The sequence below is a fragment of the Pygocentrus nattereri genome, chromosome 2 (genome assembly GCF_015220715.1).
Source record: "Pygocentrus nattereri isolate fPygNat1 chromosome 2, fPygNat1.pri, whole genome shotgun sequence".
Lineage (NCBI taxonomy): Eukaryota > Metazoa > Chordata > Actinopteri > Characiformes > Serrasalmidae > Pygocentrus > Pygocentrus nattereri.
Window position 1 is genome coordinate 34,530,296 of NC_051212.1, and position 22,413 is coordinate 34,552,708.

The window sequence follows — 22,413 nt, forward strand, 5'->3', positions numbered from 1 at the left end:
TTTACATTTATTTACATAGTATATTTACTCAAATATGCTATTTATACAGTAACAAATGTGTCTTTGGCTCTAATGTTGCTCAACCTAAATCAAGGTCAGACAAAGGTTTTTGTACCTGTATGATCTGTTGCAGCTGGCGATCACTCCCACTTCATTCACTCTCAAATTTAGACCATGCAGATAACACAGATACACACATGCACACACACCACACAGTGGCTCAGGCATCTGTGGAAAAACTGATGGCAGGCATTTTATTGTTGTCTGACTCTCACTAAGCTGCCTGACCTTATGCAGGTCCAGTGTACCAGATTAAAAACAGTCCTGCTCTGTCTTTGCTTTTGCTGGTGTAGATTTATTTCCTTGTAAGGGTTTATTTCCTTGTAAGCTTGAATGATTAATTCTGGGACATGGGAACATATTCTATTGGACATGTGTGTATATAGGTGTGTGTGTATGTGTGTGTGTGTGTGTGTGTGTGTGTCTCTCTCTCTGAGGGTCCTTCTGCTCTCATGTTTCATTCTAATTTTGTCGCTATCTCCGCTGACTGTGTGTGTGGAACAGCTCAAGTTGGTAGCAGCAAGAACTCTCTGGATTAATGTCCATTTAAATCCTGCTTTAATCCTACACACTTTACACAGTATACCAAATTCAGAAGCCCACAGTTTTCTCACATATTACTGTATCCTTTTAACAAAGGAATCATTTTATTAGTAGAGTTCAAGACAATTACATCACATTGTGAAAAATGTACAGTGCCCAGCTAGTCTCAACTGAACCCTGGAAAATGAATTCTCCACTGGCAAGGATCAGTGTTGCCTGTCGTCTGGGGCACACTGGCCATAACACTTTTCGGCCACTACAAATGGAAAGCCGCTATTAGCTACATGCCATGGAGATTTTTCTCTTTTAACAAACCGCCAGACCACCTAAATTCATAAAAACTCACGATTAATAACAAAAAACTACTTTTCATGTTCCTGCACAAAGGTCAGTTGGGTCAGACACCAGACTAATTGCATCAGAAAATGGAAATGGATGGTTTATGGTACTAAAGCATGTTTGTTAATTGTACATACATTATATATACAGTAAACATGTTTCTACACTTCAGGCCACGATTCTTAATTTTGACCATAACATTCTATGACTTGGTGGACCAAGTGACCAGTGTAAATCTTTCTAACCCTGTCCACTGGGAAATTTTGTTGCATGCACTATTGACATAAACACAACATTAACTTAACAATTGGTGAAACTAACAGCACACAGTTCACAGCACACAGTTATTGACTTTGTTTGTGTGTGTGTGTTTTTTAGATACAGATGCAGAGGTTGCAGGAGCTCCTGGTGCTCCTCTCGATGTGTGTTGTCAGGATGCCAACAAAGACTATGTCATTGTTACCTGGAAACAGCCTGCTGTGGATGGAGGCAACTCTATTCTGGGCTACTTTGTGGACCGGTAATTATTGGCATCGTGCTTCTAGCCACATATTAACCTCATACAGCTGTATGCAAACCCCTTTCAAGAGCCTTCTATATACTCATTTATAAGAAAATTTGAGCTAAAGGTTTATGCTTAAATGCTTTATTTGTAAGATAAATATAAGTGGTGAATTGATGTCAGTCTAGGGCTTAATTGAATTTTAAACTTTATTTAACACTGGTGTATTTTGTTAGTGATATTATGATAGTATTTATTGTAATACTAGAGCACTTTTCTGATTATTTTAAATAAAAAAGTAATTTTCAGCCATCAACAAAGTCGCACCATTTGTATATGTTCTTTCAGCCAGTTAGAAAAGCATCCCAGGTAGCTCCTTGTGAAGCTGCTTGAGATAATGCCCTGAGTGTGGAAAGCTGTGTCAACGTAAAGCAGGACTAATTGATGCTTTTGAAAACTTTTTGGCCACTACATAATTCATTGTGTTATTTAAAAGTTTTGATTAAAATTTTTGAAATAAGTGTTTCTTAATTTTGACTGCTGCTGTATTAATTGATGTTTTCAAGAGGAGTGCAGATTTCACCATAGCACATTCTGAAAATGACACTGCCCTCTGCCGGTACTGCTCACTCCTCTCTTTCGTTCTCTGTCTCTCTGTCTCTGCCTCTCTCTCTCTCTCTCTCTCTTCCTTGTTTCATTCTCTCTCTCTTTCTGTCTCTAGGTGTGAAATTGGTACCACCCACTGGATTCAGTGTAATGACACTCCAGTAAAGTTCGCTCGCTTCCCTGTCACTGGTCTGGTAGAAGGCCGCAGTTACATTTTCCGCGTGCGCGCAGTAAATAAGAGTGGCATGAGTCATCCTTCTCGTGTGTCTGAACCCGCAGTGGCCATGGACCCAGCTGACCGCGCTCGCAAAGGTGTGAATATGCGGCCATGAATAACATAAATAAAATTAACAGCGCTTAATTTGTGTATCAGCTCTCATACATTAAAGTACTACTTAGTATCTTTACAGGTTATGTACAATTTAAACAAACAAAAGAAAATGACCATATAATGGGAAAAATTAAAATGCTATTTCATAAGAACAAAGCAGATGTTAGTTAAAAAATATGAACAAAAAGAGGCAATAAAAGTTGTATTAGTAGTAGTATTTCAGTAAAACAGTATTTTGTCTTCACACTGTAAGTCAAAAATAAAAAACTAAAATAAACTTAACATAAAATAAACATATTTGTAATTGTTAACTTAGAGTTTCTTCTTGTATTGCATCATCTGTTTTTCACCACTCTTCACCTGTCTTTCTCATGGCAGGAGCCTCTGCGCCATGGACTGGCCAAATCATCGTGACAGAAGAGGAGCCTGTCGGTAAGAGGAAATGTTCACGTTGCTTTAGTGCATGCATTCGTAGCATGTTTATGTCTGGTGGAGTGTAGTACTATTGGCAAGGCCTTGTCATTTAACTACTAAACTAAAAGAATGCTTAAACTGTTTGTTTTAAATTGTTTAAGCTGTTTAAGCCACATTTAGGAAAAAATAATTATTTGTCAATTCATTATTTAGGCAAATCTTGCTCTTCATACCATGGAAGACACTTTAATTAACATACAGCAACATAAAGCATAATTAATACTTTGGGCAAGTATTTTCAGAAGTAAATTTCAAGAAGAGGCCAAACATTTGACAGGTACTTAAATACAAAATACTCTCTACCTTAGGCACGTCAAACTGGGTTCTTTCTTGGCCAAATCTCTGCTGCAATTATAGTTTTTACTTGTCGGAATTTGAGATCTTGCAAGTTGATGATGCTGCTTAACTGATGAGTTTAATCAGGTGTGTTTAATGAGGCAGAACGTTGGGGTCTGCAGTGCTCTGGCACACAAGGGCATGACTCTTGACATGATGACCTTATCTATCTTAATCTTTCTATAATTCTTCTAGAGGGTGTGGTTCCTGGCAAACCTCGTGACCTGCTTGTTACTGAAGCAACCAAGAACTATGTGGTGCTGAGCTGGAAGCCCCCAGGCGAGAAGGGACATGAGGGGGTCATGTACTATGTTGAGAAGGTTAGAAATACTTGTAGCTTCCTATTGACATTAGACATATTGCACCGATGGTTTTTCAGGTCCTCCCCTTTTCCCCTTTTGTCTTTGATATCCTGTCACTTTAATGTTTGGAGTAACTGAAAGTGTGAATGTGAATTTGTGTGTTTATTACAGTGTGTATCTGGCACAGACAGCTGGCAACGTGTGAACACTGATATTCCAGTAAAGTCGCCACGATTTGCACTATTTGACTTGGCTGAGGGGAAGTCCTACTCTTTCCGTGTCCGGTGCTGTAATTCTGCTGGTGTAGGTGAACCTTCAGAACCCACCGAGGCCACTGTAGTGGGAGACAAGCTGGGTGAGAAGAGCTCTCTCTGTTTTTTCACATTTACCTTAGATCTGGCATCTAACACCACTCAACAGTAACAAGTAAACTTGCATTTTTTTAAAAATCTAAAACAAAATTGTTAATGTACCAGTCGTAGTCCAGTGTGATAACCTGTACAGTGTCAGTATTTTCTATATATTGTTAATGTGCTTGTAATGATTTTAAAATGAAGCACAATTTAACAGTTTAACATCCTTTACTCTCCAGATATTCCATCTGCACCAGGCCGTGTAGTGCCTACCCGTAACACAGACACGTCTGTGGTAGTGTCATGGGAGGCATCCCGTGAAGCTAAAGAACTTGTGGGTTACTACATTGAAACCAGTGTTGCTGGGAAAAATGTTTGGGAGCCCTGCAACAACAAACCTGTCAAGGCCACCAGGTACATTTACTTGACGCCCATATTCATACACATTCAACACAGTTAAGAATTACTAGGCACTGACACAGATGAGGATATTAGACACTCATATCTTATAATTAGACACTGATGTCTTGTAACAGTTGTCACACAGTAGTAGTTGTTTAATGCATTTGTGTTTAGCATTCCTCTACCAGATCTTTGTACTTGGCCCTCTTACTTTTATTGCTAGCCAGGGAATGATTAGCTCCTGCAGGACCACCTGTCTTGCTGTTTGTGACATCAGGATCATATCTTGTCTGATTGAGGTCACATGCCCTCAGCTGCCAATACAATGCACTAACTTGGTGCCCAAAAAGCACTCTTTGGCTACAACTGTGACTTTGCCCCTCTCTCACCATGATGAAAATAGTGGCAGGCTGTACAGGGTGGCACTGCTTCCCTTGAGTGATTCAGTTGCAGATGGCAGAGGAGGCTGGACTGGAGAGGACATCAGTAGACATCTTCAGAGGGCAGATCCACTGCCTTCAGCCTTGACTCCAGCTACTGGTCACATGAAGTGCTGCCATGTGCTTTAGTGTACAGTCAGAGATCATGCCCAGGCTCTCAACAGTCTCCTCTGGAAACAATGGAACCTGGTCACCTCCTGTGGAGAAGTAATAATAATAATAATAATAATTATTATTATTATTTATTTTTATATAGCACTTTATCAAGGACCCAAAGATGCTTACAATTCAAAGTACATAAATAACACACTGAACACAGACAACAAAAGCACAGTAATACATACAGAAAGACAAGGCAGTATATGGGAGGTCACATGAAAGAGCATGACAGACTGAGGGCAGGTTATGAGTATGGTGAGGCAGACCAGTTTATATAAGAAATGCTGTATAATGGCAGGGTCAGACATTGAAGGCATGACGGAGGTTATAGGCAAGTGCGAAAAGATGAGATTTCAGGTTACACTTGAATATGGAGAGTGAATTGGATTGTCTGACCAGTAGTAGAACCAGGAACCTCATCTCTGCTTGCTTAAAATGCATGCAAGCCTGGGTGATCAGCCCCTTGAGGCCTTGAAGCTACACCAAGGCACAGATGAAGGTGTCACTGTTCAGTCATTCATGAATGCTCAGTTGGGGCTATTAAACATCAGACAAACTCAGAGTTCCTACTTGTTCCACTCCTGATGATTTGACCAGTGTATTCACTGCCAGATGAAATGGTACATCTGATGGTAATTACTTTTAATGGCTGATGCCATGCTGACACCAGTGTCTTAGAGATTCAGACTGCAGCAGTTGTTATAATCCAGTAGGCAGTTCTTGATTGTACCTGGGATGTGGTGCCAGTCCAACGCTGTTTCTACCAGCTTGTGGGTTATAGAACATAGTCATTAGCAAGGTCCAGCCACGGGACCATTGGGTCTTCTTTGCCTTCTCAGGCCTCTTTTGTCAACTGGGTGTGATGCACTCTGGGACCCTCAGGACAGCCCTCCAAGGTGCTGATGTAGAACCTCTTCAGGAGGTACTTTCAGGCTGTTTATGATGATATTGAAAAATATCTTGCCTTTAACACTGAAGAGTAAGGAGCTTGGTGTTTCTTGAGTTCTTATTTGGTATCCAGACACCTCCTGCTACACCTCCTGCTGCTGGGCTACTTTCCCCCTCCTCCAGATAATTTTAATGATGCTTATGGAGGTAATTGCTGGTGGTGGTATGAAGGTCCTGTAGTGCCCCAGCACCTGCTCTGTTGCCTTTTTGCCATAGGTATCTTAGATATACAAATCAATTTTGTCTTTGGAACAAGTAAGGTAGCCACTGCATTACTGCGCTAGAATTTTTTGTGATGAATGATGCATGTTTTCTAGCCCTTGCTCTAACTTTCTCTCTCTTTCTGTGCCATTATGCCCTTTATAGGGTGATAAGCCTCTTATTTAAGATGTTGCAAAACTGTGCTTATCTCAGCTCTCACCTTAGTTGGCTGATCTACACTTCCAAAGGGTTTGGCTAATCAGACCATCTGACCACTCTAAGCAGCAATTCTGATGATTGTCATGACATTGTTCATGAGCCGCTGGTCTGCATCACCCAGCATGGATTCTTTGAATCCACATCAAACTAGAACCACTCTCTATCCTCGTTGACTGAAGACCACTTGACCCAATGATGTTTTGTTTCCCTATATTTTGGTGGTGGTGAGTGAGTGGTGAGACACAGAATGGAAGTTGTTGATCATGAAGCGAATATGAGTATTTTACACATTGTAATATTGAATTGAACGCTTATAAAACCCGCTTATAAAACCAGAACACAACATCAAATACATATGAACAAAGGAATGATATCTCTCCTTTTTTGTGTGCAGGTTTATATGCCATGGCTTGACAACAGGTGAGAAGTATGTTTTCCATGTAAGGGCGGTTAACGCTGCTGGAATCAGTGAGTGCTCACAGGAATCTGAAGCCATTGAAGTAAAAGCTGCCATTGGTGAGTGAAAATTAATGATTGCATACATCTCATGGCAAACAATGGTATAAAATAAGTAAACATGTCTTTCCAAAATGTCAGGTTATGTAATATGAGAGTAAAGTGTATTATTTTTTTTAAGAACAATATTATGATGCAGCTTTTTTGGTTGCTGACCCATCTGTTTGGTTCATCTCTATTCTGCTCATTGAGAACGTTTTCAGCTTTGTACACCATCAGCATTCCGATTCCCTCCGTGTTCCACACCATCGATCCACTGTTTAACTTTCCACGTTTTGATGCACCGTAGTAATGATGAGGCTGCACCCACATCCCATGCAGCTCCGCCTGTGTTCCTTCCAGAAGGCGGGGTCAGGACTTGTAGGCTTCCTCTAGTTTGGGTCACAAGTGATCCAATGTAGTGGTGACTACAAAACCAGCTCACCCGCACTCACACACGCCTTTGCCCTTTCCTTCAATTCCTCAGTGTCCCCAACCTTTGCTCCATTACAGCACTCTGCATCGCTTCTTTTCTTCCTTTACCCATAATGCTCTAAACTAAGCCATTCGCTTTGGTGACTGTCCAGCTATGTGCTGAGCTGCATGCTCAAGATTTCCTTATGAAAATCACACAGCAGCTGGACTCATGACTTCTTCTAAGAACCAACTGTCTTAATTTTAGTGAAGTAGTCTATGATCCTGACCGAAATTGATCCCTATGAGCATTTCAGGGCAGGTACACTGGTCATTTTTCTCTCAGTATTCAAATCATAAAATGGAATTCAAGAGGGATTTTGAGAGCAGTAGAATTTTCCTCAATTCGCTCATAATTTTTAATGTAGATCAATTATTAGCTGAATGTTGTGACGAGGCGACAGAATACCAGACGCTTGCGGATAAGGAGATAGGAGGGTTAAATATCCAGAAAGAGCAAATCACAAATCAAAGTCGGAGTCCAGGCAAAAATATTCAAACACAGGTCAGATCCAAGAAGGGACAATACAAAAGGGTCAGGCAGAAATCGAAATCAGGGAATGCACAAAAACAGGTTGATACACGGAAAAGGCAAAACAGAAGTCAAACACTCAATGATTGCATAGAAACAATACTTTACAACGTTAGAAAGTTCTCTGATAGGACTGCTGTGGCGTCATGTCATCCTGTGTAGAATTCTGGGGGTTGGAGACTGCCAAACTAGAGTCCGAGTCTCCTTGCTTGATCATGTGATCTCCCATAGCGTTCTGGGAGATTGAGTTCCGTCTTTCGTCAGAGACGGTCGAAGGCATGACAAATGTATACACATGTGCATTGAGAGTTTTACTATTTACAGACAGAGGAAGGTTTCTTGAATGGTGGCTGCTGAGCCACTGAAAATAAAACTTATCAGACCCTCTCGACTCTGGATGAAGACATCACGTAGTGAAATCAATAATTGGTAAATTCAGGTTTTAAAGTAATTAAGCCAAGTCAATTTTTTAAACTTTTTTCCTTGATTCTTATCCCCTGCAGTTTTCAAAACATAAAGCCTACTTTAGTTTAATCCAACTTTAGCCTAAGCAACATTTTTTTTGGTTTGTTTACATAACCTGTCCACACCTTAGCTAATGATTCAAAAATATCCCAATTCATTTTTATTGAATCATGATTTTTTACTAAATAGTTAACTCCTATATTGCACAGTACTAATGAGGAAGTGGGGATTCATTTCAGTCACAGCCTACATATTTTAAAATATGTAAGATATTAGATAAAGATATTAAATAATTAGATAAAGTAGTATCAGATAGGTCATAAAATATGGTTTGTATGCTATGCTGGCTGTCATTCTTGGAGGAAATCATTGGGTCTTGTTGTTAAACTTATGTGCTTTTTTCATCAAGGGTTGGTGCAAAGCAGTGCTGCAGTCAGTGCATCATTCTCACTTGCATGAATGTAAATCCTTTTCTTCCCTTTTCTTTTCTTAGTCACCTCCCTTCTCAATCTACCATACTCATGCACTCAAACTCTTCCTTTTATTTCCTTCTTTTCCTCCTCCCCTGCATGCCTCTGTTCAGATATCTCCATTCAGCCATCTTGTCTTCATTTTTTATTTGTTGTCAAATGAAGACTTTTGTTGTTTTCTGTCTTAGACTAACACTTCCCTTTTGTGCCTCATTTATTATAATCTCATCTGATTATAATGGTTAGTAAAACTGATAATGACATGTGTAACTCATACACGCATGCTGCTGCTGAAAACTTCAAGCCTATCAAAAAGACTAAATGAAAATGTGAATGTTACATGTGAATGTGTGTGTAGACGTGATGTAGTAGTGTGTGTAGAACTGTTTGAACAGTAATGCTTTAGGTTATTATGTATAACTTCTACTGAGTTCTGTTTATTTGTTTTCTCTCTTGCTGTTCCCTGCTAACTCCTGTAGGGGGCGGTATTCCTCATGGTGTGTTTCTGGAGTCGGGGGGTAACATGGTTGGACTAACCCAGCACAGTCAATACGGGGAGGGCAGGCATGCGCCCCCTCGTCCCTCTGCTACCACGCCGCTAACTCCTCTAGCTAATGTTAGCAAGGGGACCGGGGGAGGGGCTGATAGAGCAGTTCCCCAAGATCCTCCGAGTGCACTGAGTAAAGGCAGAAGGGGAAAGAGAGGCAGTGTAACCTGGGCACCTGAACCCAGCTGTGAACCGGCCACTGAACCTGGCACCAGTTCAAACACCAAGACAGGCAGTGAACATGGTGCTGGGTCAGTGGCTGAGCAGGTCACTAACACCTCTGCTGAGAGAGTAAAGGAATCCGTGACAGAACCGGCAACAGAAGTGCCGACAAAACGTAAGTCCTCACTAGACTCTTCTCCGCAGCGAGGGAGAGAGGCAGAAACAGAAAAAGGGCGCAGAGGCTCAGGTGAGGATGTGAAGTGAGAGTGACATTTTTTCCATCTCTCTGGAGCTCTGCTCATCTTCATGCTTTCTCAGAATTGTCTTTTTTCTTTTATCTCTTCTTCTTTTTTCTTGAGATGTTTTCAAAAGTTTTCTTTTATCTTTTTTATTTTTTATATCACTCCAGCAATGGCTGACATGAATCTTGTCACACTTTATCAATGAATGGTGGTAGTTCACTGCGTTTACTCAACAGGTTAGAAATGTAGTAAATGAGAGGATACTTATACATTATCTACAGGTAAGTAATTTCACTAAAATCCCTGTTCGTATTGCATCACCAACACATACAGTGGTTTTCTTCTTCAGGTTGCACCTGTTCACCACCACATGCAGCTGGCACTGCACTGGCCACTCTCAGTCACTTTGCACAAAATCCCTGTTGTAGAGTACAGTATTAGATCAAGCTAATATGTTTCAGCCATGATGTGAGACCTTTGTTGCCCTTTACAAAAGGTACTAGAGTTATTTTTTTAGCTGTATCCACTTGAAATGTAGACTTATAGTGTGTTTTGACTTTGAACATATTGTATGAATATTAAGCAAAAAAGCATGCATTTATGAGCATAAATAAATATGTTAAATAAATGTCTTAAAAAACTGATATAAAAAAGGGTATTCAGACACCACAAATTACTAAGATTTGTACTTTATTTCAGTTATTGTTGGCAGTTACAGCCCTGAGTAGAAGTAAATAGCTGTTTGCATCATTGTGGTTCAATTTGAACTTTAGTTCCCCAAGGTTATAAGGGTTCTTCTGATGGTTTTTGACTTAATGACACATCATCTTCTCAGATTCAGGTTTTTTGCAGATAAAATTCTCTACAATGCCCATAGTATCATTTGTAAACAAGCAGCCCCATATCATAATGCTCCCACCACCATGCTTCACTAAAGGTATGGTGTTGTTGGGATCATATATGCAATCTATTTTTTTTTTTAACTTGCAAGCTGAATTATTGGCAAAGGTTTCTATTTTGTTGCATCTTACCCGAGAACATTGGGCCTCATTCACCAATATCTTCCTACTTTTTTTTCGTGAAATTGTTCTTGAGAAAGGTCCTAAGAAAAATTCTACGTCAAATTCATAATGTGTTCTAAAACGGCTGAATTGTGTCGCACCTTTGTGCTCTTGAGTGTGTGTAGACTCTGGGTTTTAAGAAGAAATCTTTTCTTAAGAACAGTTGGTGAATGAGGCCTATTGTTCTAAAAGAGTTCTGTTTCTAAATGTGTGTGTTCAGTTTTAGACACGCATCACTGTGCAATTATGTATAAATTCTTTTTTCTCTCGTACTTTCATATTTTTGTTTATGCTTATGAATACACACTTTTTTGTTCATATTCAAAGTCAAAAGACATTAAATTTGTGTAAATTTGAAGTGAATGTATGTGCTGTAAGTATAGTAAATAGCAAAAACAATTCTCTGAATTCTTGTTACCCGTCACTGTAGTCACTGTATATGAATGTATGGCAGTTTTTGGTTTTTATTATAGCAGCTTTATTGTAGAAACATCAACATTCACTCAGAATATGACCTGACCTGTCCCTTAGCCTCCACATAGAGGCTTTAGTCAGCTGTTTAAGTCTAACTGAAGTCTTCCACTATCCCAGCTTCTCCTGCTCCACCTTATGGCATCACTGTGCTGGAATGTGTGCGGGACGCTATGGTGCTTAGCTGGAGGCAGCCAACCTTCATTGGCGGAGCTGACATCGTCGGGTACTTTGTGGATTACCGTGAGGTCATCGGTGGAGTACCTGGAAAATGGCACGAGGCTAACATCAAGGCAATTAGTGAGCGAGCATACCGGGTGAGTTCTCCAGTACAGTAACCCTGTACATAACTATGTTGTAGCATTAACTAACATTGTACTCAATCAAGCAGTCCAGGCTAAAACACTGCTTTTAATTTCAACATGAATGGATGATACTAACCTTCTTTAGTCAAGGATTGCAAATAAATAAATTAATTGGTTTTTATGACATGACAAAAACAGTGAATCTGAAAGGGCTGTTTTATCTCTTATTTTCCATATATGAACAGTATGGACTGGGAAGTGAATAGACTTTGAAACTTTATGATGATGCTGGCATACTTCATCAAAAACATTTAAATAAGTGAGGAAAAGTAAATGATATGAGCCCTCAGAGATTAGTAACTGACTGTTTTAAGAGAAAAGTTGAAGAATAACATTAGAACTGGAATAATATCATTTTACCATTTGATATTTTCTGATATTCATCTATCTCTCTTTCTTTCTGTCTCCCAGGTTTCCGAGCTGAAAGAGAATATGTTCTATCAGTTTCAAGTTCGTGCTGCAAATATGGCTGGGGTAGGCATCCCATCCCTGCCCAGCGAAACCTTTAAATGTGAAGAGTGGACCATTGCTGTACCAGGTCAGTCTGTCAATGTGTGTGTGTGTGAGGGAGAGGAATATGACTGACATTTGTGGTTAACCTTTAAATGCATACTTGGTGTGACTGCCAAGCCTTCTGGGAAATGTCATCTCAGCCCACACCTTCATTTCCCCAACTTCAGCCATTTTTTCAGTTATCAAAATATAAATAAATGTATTGTACTTATTGCAATTATTTACACACACACACACACACACATGCAAAAGTTATGTCACATTTAATATTGTGGTTTTTTTTTTTTTTGCAATATGGTAAATTCATCAAAACATATAAATTCTGAGTTAAAATTCACAACAAAATATCATTAACGTTTGTTACCTTTAGAGGAAAACAAAATGTGCTAAACACATTTGATAAGCACTTTTGATAATCAGTCATGGTCCTTAAAAGACATACAGATGTTTCTTTTTTTTCCTCTTAGGACCTCCACATGACCTTCAGGTGCTTGAGGTGCGTAAGGATTCTTTGGTGTTGATTTGGAAGCCACCAGTGTACCAGGGTCGTGACGAGGTCAACGGCTACTATGTCGACATCAAAGAGGCCGAGGCAGATTTCGAGACTTGGAGAGGAGTGAATGAGAAAGCCACAAGCAAGAAATACATGAAGGTCTGTGTATGTGTGTGTAAGTGTGTGCTGTATGTCTGAGGTGAGCAAAATATGATTGTCTGCTAGTGTTTAATGAAAAAAGTGTGTTTTGTGTATGTACAGTATTGCGCAAATGTCTAAGGAATCTAAGCGAATTGTTTGGGCAGTAAGTGTGATTTTGCCAGTAGAGACACCATATATCATTAGAATAGATCAAAACAGATATTAATGGCATAAAATGAAACAAAATTTCCTGTTTGTCTGGTGTGAGTTTTTTGGACAACATCATTCATCTTTCCATATTAATGTCACAAACTCAGTCTCAAAAAAGAAGCTCCTGCTCAAGGTTTAGGTGTTAAATTCACTATCAGCATTGTACTGACAGAACTGCATGTTTACACCAGAGAGGTCTCCATATCACCTAATTTTACATAGCATTAAAAAATTATTGTGAGCTAGTTAAAAAAAAATATCTTGTGACCTAGTTAGAAGAACACAGGAGGAGAGGTTTGGAAATGGTTCAATTAACACAGTGATATACAAAAAAATCACAATGTTATTTGTACTGTGATCTTTGTTTTTTTAAGCAAATAAATGCTTAGTGCCCAAATTAATAGCTTTGAAACAAACTTTTTCTGGTGCACAGTACTGTATGGGAACATACTCACTAATAGTTTATCTTCATGGTTTCAGATTAAGGATCTGAAAGAGGGAGTGACATATGTTTTCCGTGTCCGAGCTCAGAACAAGGCCGGTGTGGGCAAAGCTTCTGAGCCCACAGAGCCAGTGCTGGCTGAGACTAAACCAGGTACAGGGTCTTATCTGAATTGTCCTGTTATGACCACTTATCATTTCTGAAGATATGACTGTAGGATCTGAGATCAAATAAAAAGAACATCTGCTAATTATAGATGCCTTTGCCCATTGAAACCAAGCTAGCGAAGTAGCATCATTCTTTTTTTTTTTTTAAACCAGTGCCCCCAATTTTCAAATTTTTTCTATTGAGAAAGCAAAATATTCCTGTTAATGCTTTAGCCAACAGCGGTCTTAAACTTGCTAAACGCATGCAAGTGTTTTACCTCAGACTAAAACAAGGTAAATTTACAAAACCTGGAGGAAAACTAAATCAGGCCAGATCAAAGCAAGTACAGATAAAAATTAGATAAAATAAAGCTTGAATATCAAACCAAACGAATCAAACCAAAATCCTTTCTCGTTCTTAGGCACCATGGAGTTGGCTGTAGAAGTTGACGATAATGGTGTGATTTCACTGAACTTTGAGTGTAAAGATCTCATTGCTGACTCCAAGTTCATCTGGTCCAAAAACTATCAAGAATTTACAGACTCTACACACCTTACTGTGGAGACCAAGGGCAACAAGTAAGTTCAAGAACATTATAAGGACACTTATTAGCATTAATAAGAGGGAAGAAGCTTTTAATCAGTCAAAAATCTTAATAGAATCATTATTACAACTGTAGAAGTTACATATAGGGTCAACCAAATTATTATAAGATCATTCCATGTAAAATTACTTGACCCCCAATATAACAGGTAGGGGTACAACGTTATATTAATTAGCGATTTGCGCAGTTCATTGTGAAAACCAGTGTGTCATCCATTCTAACAATACCGAGTTTACTTAACTTTCAAAGTGATGATATAACTATTTTGATGTTCTGACTTTTGGGCTTTTTAACATCAATATAAAGTATAATCTACAGATATGAAATTGTTCAGAATGAAAACAAAGTCAAATAGACATAGAACAGACACAGTTCTTTGAAATCAGTTTGTATCTTTTATGTAATGTTTCTGGGATTCTGTGTGTGCTGTGGTTTTTATGCCTATTCAGTCAAATATCTCTGATGTTTCATCTGCAGGTCCAAAGCGACCTTTAATGCTCCTTCTGAGGATGACCTGGGCGTCTACTCCTGTGTCGTCACACACACTGATGGGGCTTCTGCAAGCTATACTCTGACTGAGGAGGGTAAATTTACCTGCTTTTTCGTTTGCATATTATGCTTTTTTCAGACTTCGGTTCTGGCGGGCCATGAGACTGCAGAGCACCTAGCTCAACTCAGCAGCTAAGTAGAGAGGCCTTCCTGAGTACATTCTGTATTTAATTCTGTATTTTAATACTATTCAGTATTAAAAGAGGAAACATACTAGTCCCTGCAGAGCTGTGGCCCAACAGGAACTGAGTTGAACACCCCTGGCATAGGACATAACTTTCTCTTAACCTGTCATCCTATGTGTAAGCCAGTCCTATTATACTGTCATCCCCACTTGTGAGGGTTAAACTGCAACTGATTTTGCGATGTTTTGTTTTGACAGGCCTGAAGGAGCTGCTGCAGCTCAGCCATGACCGCAAATTCCCTAGTGAGTACTGGACTACATTACCCAGAATCCCCTAACAATATAACTACATTATTATCTATGTGTGTTTAACTCAATGTGATAATCATTTACATTTATATTAGTCACTCTGCTTTTCTAGTAAGACTACCTGCTGGAATCATCAGCAAGACACCATCACAGTCTTTCCACAGTGTGCATTATTTTCTCCTAAATCAGAGCTTCCCAACACTGGTCTTGGGGGACCAGTGCTGGGAGGACCAGCCCTGCACATTTGTGTTTTCCTGCCACAACACCCCCACTTTAACTCAGTAGTTGCTGGTTAATTAGCAAATAAGTTGGATTAGGTGTGTTGGGACCAGGGCAAATGGTACAATATGCAGGGCAGGGGGTCCAGGGTTAGGAACTACTGCTGTAAATGATTGTATCTGATCTGTTGTCTCGCTCTCAGCTCTCTCCCTCTTCTCTTTATCTCTACAGTTATTCCTCTAAAGTCAGAGCTCGCTGTTGAGTTGCTGGAAAAGGGTAGGGTTCGCTTCTGGCTACAAGCTGAGAAGATGTCGCCCAATGGCAAAGTTGATTATGTTTTTAATGACAACATGATCAACCAGGGAGAGGTGAGCATAATGCATAAATACAGATGAGCACACAATCACAAGTACACACGTCATAAGATACACACACCTGTAAAGAAAAAACATTAAAATACAAATTTATATTAGTAGAAAAATCCATGTATGTAATTCTAAATGTTTCTTAAATGAGAAAGATTTGCTTTGCAAATAAATAAATGAATAAAGGTTTTACTACTGTAGCTACCAAATGAAAGTGTGAGAAGTACTGTTTCATTGTCTTCCAAGCATATTAAATTTAGAGTATTTATGCAAAAGTTTGGGCACCCATGGTCAAATTATGTTGTGTTGATTTACACATAAATAAATAATAAATAACACATTCTCTATAGAGAACACACGTCTGCTTTTAATGCAGAGTTACTGTTTATTTGCTAAATATAACATACTGGAGAAAAAACATAACATGTGGCATGTGCAGATGATGTGACACATTTATACTGTATGTTTTTTTCCCCAAAATGTGTATTAGGTTTGTTTCCTGAAGAGAATGTGTTTCACTTAGAAAATGAACAGAACATGTAACAATCAGTTTGGTTCTTTGTCTGTTTCAGAAATATAAGATGAACTTTGATAAGAATACTGGCATCATTGAGATGTTTATGGAGTCACTGGGGAAGGAGGATGAAGGAACGTTTACTTTCCAGCTCCAGGATGGCAAAGCCACCAACCAGTCCAGCCTGGTGCTAATAGGAGATGGTACGTACCCTGTGTGTCTGCACACTAAGCAAGTTTTGAGTCTGAGCCTGACCAAATTTACTCAGTTGATCTGAGCCACATCATCAAGTTTTGAGTATGAAATTGATATGAGCCCAACAAAATTCTGTCTGAGACAGACCTGAACTCACACATCTTCACCCAGCGTGCTAAATAAAGCCTGATATTACTAATAGAGCCGGTTAAATGACTGTGCAAAGAATATAGTAGCCATCATTATCAGGGGAAAAGAATGCATGAAAAATATGACAAGATAAATATCAAAAATGACATTTACATTCCACTTTAACAATGTTATTTATCAAGGAATGCTTTTAAACAGCATCCAAAAGTTCTTTAGCCTGGATACATTTTCCATTACACTGTGCAGTGCTGATTTAGCAAACTGCCCATCTGAATTGATTTGGCCGACGCCAGTTGCCAACATTTGGGAAATGATGCTTGAACCTGGCAGAGTACTGGACAAATATTTAAAGCTCTACAATTTTTAATTGGTAAAAATGTATGCATGTGATTCTGTCTGCATTACAGTTTTCAAGAAGTTGCAGAAAGAATCTGAGTTCCAGAGAAAGGAATGGCACAGAAAACAAGGTAAAAGCTTTTTTCTCACATCATATATATGTTTGTGTGTGTTTGTGTGTGTTTGTGTTTGCTTACTCACTCATGTGTATTCCTCATAGGTCCTCACTTTGTGGAGTATCTCGGTTATGAGGTCACACCTGAATGCATCGTGAGACTGAAGTGCAAGGTGAGCTTTTAATTCAGTTCAGTTCAGTTAGCAGTTTTAGGGATATCTATATTTTATGAAAAACACCATGTAGGTGCACTTTGTAGGTATAAAGTTACTGACTGTAGCCCATCTGTTGCCGTACATTGATTGTGTGCATGTGTGTGGTCCTCTGGGACTTTAGGTTGGTAACATCAAGAAGGACACAGTGGCGTTGTGGTATAAAGATGGAAGGGAGATTAAGGCCAATGAGAAACTGGACTTCTCAGAGGGAACGCTGACCCTGGAGATAGCACAGGTGAGAAACATTCAGCCTGTACACTAAATAATATAATGGTTTGAATTTACTTGATGTACATGTGTACAGCTTTTACCGATTGCAACATCATTATGCATATGAAGCCTACTTGAATCCGGTGTTTTAGTTCATTGCTCACTTTTAATTTATCAGCGAAATCAGATGACGAACATGAAACGTATCACTGTTTGGGGTGGAAAAAGTCTTTTCTATTATAGAGACACGTGTTTGTAAATGATGCCTTTCTGCCTGTTATTCCATTTGTCCTTGATTTAATCTTTACAAGTAAATAACGTGTTCTTTTTTTAACCACAGTTCCCTTTTGGGTTTTGCCTCTTGAAACCAAGCTACAACCAAGAAATAATTTAGGATTTTGTTATTGTTGGGAATAATTGTTCATTCTGAGGATTCATTCTGCTTCTATGGCTTTTGCGCTTACTGTACATTGCAATATGGCCTCAGTCTTCAGCACTGTGTGTAAGAAAAAGACAGTGGCTTCAGGAGAAAGAGTATGATGTTAGGTGTTGCTTTTATGGCTCAAAAAGTTGTTTGTGTGTTGCAGGCTTTAAATGTGTTCTCACTGTATATTTGATTCACAGCAAAACAGCACAGGAGTGAACGATGGCACAATCTGGAAGAAGCTCAATGTCTGGATCAGTAGCCAGTTATCAAACTCATACACATGTGGCTAGTCACTTTGCCTGCGAATGATCCATCTTGCTCGCTTGCTGTCACTCTCTCTCTTTCCTGAACGCATCCAATGATTATATTGTATGTGTTTTTTGATTATATTGTATGTGTTGCAGTCCGTATCTCTTTGTTTTGTAATTTCACTTAATTTTTGCCGCTCCATGAGTGATTCTGTTTGTGTCCTCTGTTCGTTCTTTCATTGACATTCATCTATTGTACATGCACACTGTCTTGCACCCCCTTTTTGCTTTTTTGCCTTTTGTCTTCTAGAGTGTCCTGCAGCATCCCGCGCAGGGAGAAAAGCCAGGCTTTTCCGGTCTGTGTTCCTTTGTTAGATTAAACATCACTTTTTGTGTTTGGATTGTAACTGTGGTCTTGTGTGTGTGCTTGACAGATCTCTAAGAAGGATGCAGGTGTGTATGAGGTGATCGTGAAAGATGACAGAGGAAAAGATAAATCCACACTCAACCTAACTGACCAAGGTGACTTGCATGTTCTTTTGAAGTTCACTATGGTTCTGTGATTCTGATACAGAGAATGTAAAAGTAACTAAGATACTTCTAAACTCTGACCAAATTTGTAGGATTCAAGGACCTGATGAACCAAGTCTTCAGTGTTATTGGTAAGACACTTTGTTGACTATTAATGGATCAGCAGTAGGGCACTGATTGTGTTCATCTTGTAATTAATCTAACCTCAGAATCAAGCCAGTCATATGCAGAAGTTTGGGCGCCCTTGGTCAATTAGTATAGTTGATTTTCTAAGTGAAAATAAGGTAACATCTTATACAGAGAGCTTGCTTCTGCGTATTTAAATGCACAATTACTGTTTAACATACTGGACATACACTATATTGCAAACTGCTACTACAAAGAATGGATCACTCATAGGAGCTCAGTGAATTTCAGCGTGGTACGGTGATTGGATGACACTTGTGCAACAAGTCCAGTCGTTAAAATTTCCTTGATATTAAATATTCCAGTCAACTGTCAGTGGTATTATAATGAAGTGGAAGCGACTGGGAGCGACTGGAAAAAGTGGGCGGCCATGTAAAATGACAGAGTAGGGTCAGCGGATGCTGAGGTGAATAGTGCCCAAAGGTTGTACTCTTTCTGCAGAGTCAATCACTACAGACCTCCAAACTTCATGTGGCCTTCAGATTAGCTCAAGAACAGCATAGAGAGCTTCATGGAATGGGCTTCCATGTCCAAGCAGCTGTATCCAAGCCTTACATCACCAAGTGCCATGCAAAGCGTCAAATGCAGTGGTGTAAAGCACCAGCACTGGACTCTAGAGCAGTGAAGACATGTCCTCCGGAGTGACAAATCACGCTTCTCCATCTGGCAATCAGAGGGACGAGTCTGGGTTTGGTGGTTGCCAGGAGAACGGTAATTGTCTGACTGCATTCTGCCAAGTGTAATGTTTGGTGAAGGGGGATTATGGTGTGGTGTTGTCTTTCAGGAGTTGGGTGAAAGGAACTCTTAATGCTTTAGCAGACCAAGAGATTTTGGACAATTTCATGTTCCCAACTTTGTGGGAACAGTTTGGGGATGGCCCCTTCCTGTTCCAACATGACTGCACACCAGTGCACAAAGCAAGGTCCATAAAGACATGGATCAGCAAGTTTGTTGTGGAAGTCCTGACCTCAACCTGATGCAGAGACTGTGAGCCAGGCCTTCTCGTCCAACATCAGTATCTGACCTCATAAATGTGCTTCTGGAAGAATGGTCAAAAATTCCCATAAACACACTGCTAATCCTTGTGGAAATCCTTCAGAGAAGAGTTGAAACTGTTATAGCTGCAAAGGGTGGGCCAACTTCATATTAAACCTTGTGACTTAAGAATGGGATCTCACTCAACTTAATATGCGTGTGAAGGCAGACAAGCGAATACTTTTGGCAATATAGTGTATTTGCAGTCTGTTGCATCTCTGGCTATGGCAGTTAATCATTTTATTTTACACCGAAACTGTATCAAAAAGAATAGCACCTACCAAACTTCAGTTCCTCCGCTGATGGATGCTGGATGTACTTTGAAGTTCCACTGACCTTTTACTTTTAAGTTACTCAGTACTGTGGTATTTAACCAGTGGATTTAAGCTACTCTACCTAGTTTGGTTTATTAAATGTTGTTGTACTGTATTGACACTACCAATATAGATTAATGACTGTTTTGCACATTAAAGTACACATTAATTATTTACTAGACTAGAATAGAATATTAATTATTGTTCACACTATTATAAAATGCATCTATCTGGCAGTTACAAAAACAAGAAAAACAGTATATCAAGACGAGTCGGCATTGATTATAAAATCAGCATTTCATTATCATAAATTGAGAAATTCTATTATATAACAGTCAATGTAAAAAAATAATAATTCAATATTAAAATCCCAAAGAAATAGGGTATTGCTAGCATTGCATTTTGCTTGCCTTTAAAATGCATAAGACTGAGTCTAAAATTAAGAAAGCAGTTGTTTATTCCTAAGTACACCTGAGTAATAATCTTTACATTTACACTTTAATACTCTTACAGTCTATTGGTAACTAGGCCAAAGTTTACACACCACAGGTCAAATTCTATATTTTGCTGATTTTCAAAGTGAAAATAATTTGACATCTACAGAGAGCACTTATATTTTTCTGCAATTTTACTGCAATATTTTTTATTATATTGCTGTTTTTAAAATATAAAAAAGAAACATAAAATATGAAATATTCCTTAACTTTTGCACAGGCCTCATTATGATTGTGTTTTAAGTATTTACAGAGGTCCTCTGTAGAGGATGTGCACTTATTTTCACATAGAAAATCAAAAAAACTTGTGTACAAATGTACTTCTAAACGTTATCCCTACTTCTATGGGTTTTGCACATACTATTTTATCTAATTATCTAATTCTATCTAATTAAAATTCAGTAAAGTACACTCATGTGATGTGTGTGTTTTTATACAGCTAACTCCTCCACTCAACTGAAGATTCAGAGCACAGAGCAGGGCATACGCCTCTATACCTTCGTCAACTATTACAATGATGAACTGCACGTCACCTGGCATCACAAGTAGGTGTCTATGAAGGAGAAAGTTTGTGTGCGTCTGAGGAGTAATGATCTGAGTGCATTGATGTCTTAGCATGTATTAACACACTCTCCTGTTCAGGGATGCTGCTATTACATTTACTGATCGCATCACGAGTGGTGTGGTGGGAGAGCAGCTATGGTTGCAGATTTCTGAACCTACAGACAAAGACAAGGGCAAGTATGCCATTGAGTTCTTTGATGGGAAAGGAGGACTAAGGAGAACAGCAGAGCTGTCTGGACAAGGTACACACACACACAAACACACACACACACACACACACATGAACATTTCCACCAATGAACTGGCAAAATTCAGTACTGAAATTGTGCCACTTCTTTCTTTGCATATTTCCAGCATATGATGATGCCTATGCAGAATTCCAGAGACTCAAGTAAGTTCCCAAAATGGCAGTATTAGTTGGTACTGCACATTTATAACAGATTACTGTGCAAAAGTTTGAATTCAGCATTTTTAAAGTAAAATTGAGGTGGTTTCACATAAATGTTTACAATGAATTTAATATGCCACCGCTGTACAATTTCATAGCTTTGAAATAATTACACATTAAGATATTTTAAATGTGTCAAGAATGGCAAACAGAGCAGTAGATTGTTCTGTATATAAAATGTCTCAGAGAGCTGTTTAGCATTGAGAATAAAGTTATTAAATAAATGTAATTCATACTCGCAAAATGATGATCTAATCATGATGTAGAGAACTCAACAAAAATAATGTAAACAGATAATTACAGTATACCAATCACAGTACATGGGCCATTCTACCATATTAGTTCAATCTGAAGTCCCATAGATAAAAACTGTTTTAAAACAATTAAAAATTTAGACTCAGATATTTACAAGGATTATGTGTATTAATTAATGCTCCTGAGATAGTAATGCATCATTTATAGACTACTACTCCTAAATGCCAATTTGTTAAAACATCTTTTTTTTTTTTCAAAAACATTTTCAAAGGTTTTTTCATTTCTCTCAAGGTGAAGTTGAAAGATTTAGAGCTTTTTAATTACATTTTTAAATATCTAGTTTTAGCCACAGGAAGTGAGACTGCATCTCTGTTTCTCATGGCCACATAATTAGCAATAACATCCCAATGTTTTGAATAACATCCCAATGTTTTGTCCCAAAGTCTGAAAATCAACTTCTAAATTTGTCACTATCTAAACATTTTTTGCAAAACATATTTTGCTATGAGCGTTTTTGTATTTTACTAAAATATTCAGACTTTATGTGTGCACTAATCAAAG

The 22,413-nt window shown here is 38.7% G+C and overlaps 1 protein-coding gene across 2 annotated transcripts in view; it reads left to right on the forward strand.

Annotated features, from left to right (window-relative positions):
- Positions 1–22,413, forward strand: part of myom1b (myomesin 1b) — a 47,812-nt gene that overhangs the window by 14,040 nt on the left and 11,359 nt on the right. Inside the window, exons 11-35 of one of the 2 annotated variants that reach the window (XM_017712414.1) lie at positions 1,321–1,462; positions 2,166–2,362; positions 2,760–2,813; positions 3,387–3,511; positions 3,665–3,848; positions 4,086–4,260; positions 6,610–6,731; positions 9,131–9,148; positions 11,255–11,451; positions 11,911–12,037; positions 12,480–12,664; positions 13,337–13,451; positions 13,867–14,023; positions 14,527–14,633; positions 14,981–15,025; positions 15,482–15,618; positions 16,188–16,332; positions 16,882–16,941; positions 17,031–17,098; positions 17,262–17,375; positions 18,460–18,547; positions 18,649–18,687; positions 21,025–21,130; positions 21,228–21,391; positions 21,504–21,540. In XM_017712414.1, coding sequence (XP_017567903.1) covers positions 1,321–1,462; positions 2,166–2,362; positions 2,760–2,813; positions 3,387–3,511; positions 3,665–3,848; positions 4,086–4,260; positions 6,610–6,731; positions 9,131–9,148; positions 11,255–11,451; positions 11,911–12,037; positions 12,480–12,664; positions 13,337–13,451; positions 13,867–14,023; positions 14,527–14,633; positions 14,981–15,025; positions 15,482–15,618; positions 16,188–16,332; positions 16,882–16,941; positions 17,031–17,098; positions 17,262–17,375; positions 18,460–18,547; positions 18,649–18,687; positions 21,025–21,130; positions 21,228–21,391; positions 21,504–21,540 — 2,908 coding nt within the window. The remainder of the gene's footprint in view (positions 1–1,320; positions 1,463–2,165; positions 2,363–2,759; positions 2,814–3,386; positions 3,512–3,664; positions 3,849–4,085; positions 4,261–6,609; positions 6,732–9,130; positions 9,149–11,254; positions 11,452–11,910; positions 12,038–12,479; positions 12,665–13,336; positions 13,452–13,866; positions 14,024–14,526; positions 14,634–14,980; positions 15,026–15,481; positions 15,619–16,187; positions 16,333–16,881; positions 16,942–17,030; positions 17,099–17,261; positions 17,376–18,459; positions 18,548–18,648; positions 18,688–21,024; positions 21,131–21,227; positions 21,392–21,503; positions 21,541–22,413) is intronic. The other variant, XM_017712415.1, reaches the window with a different exon arrangement.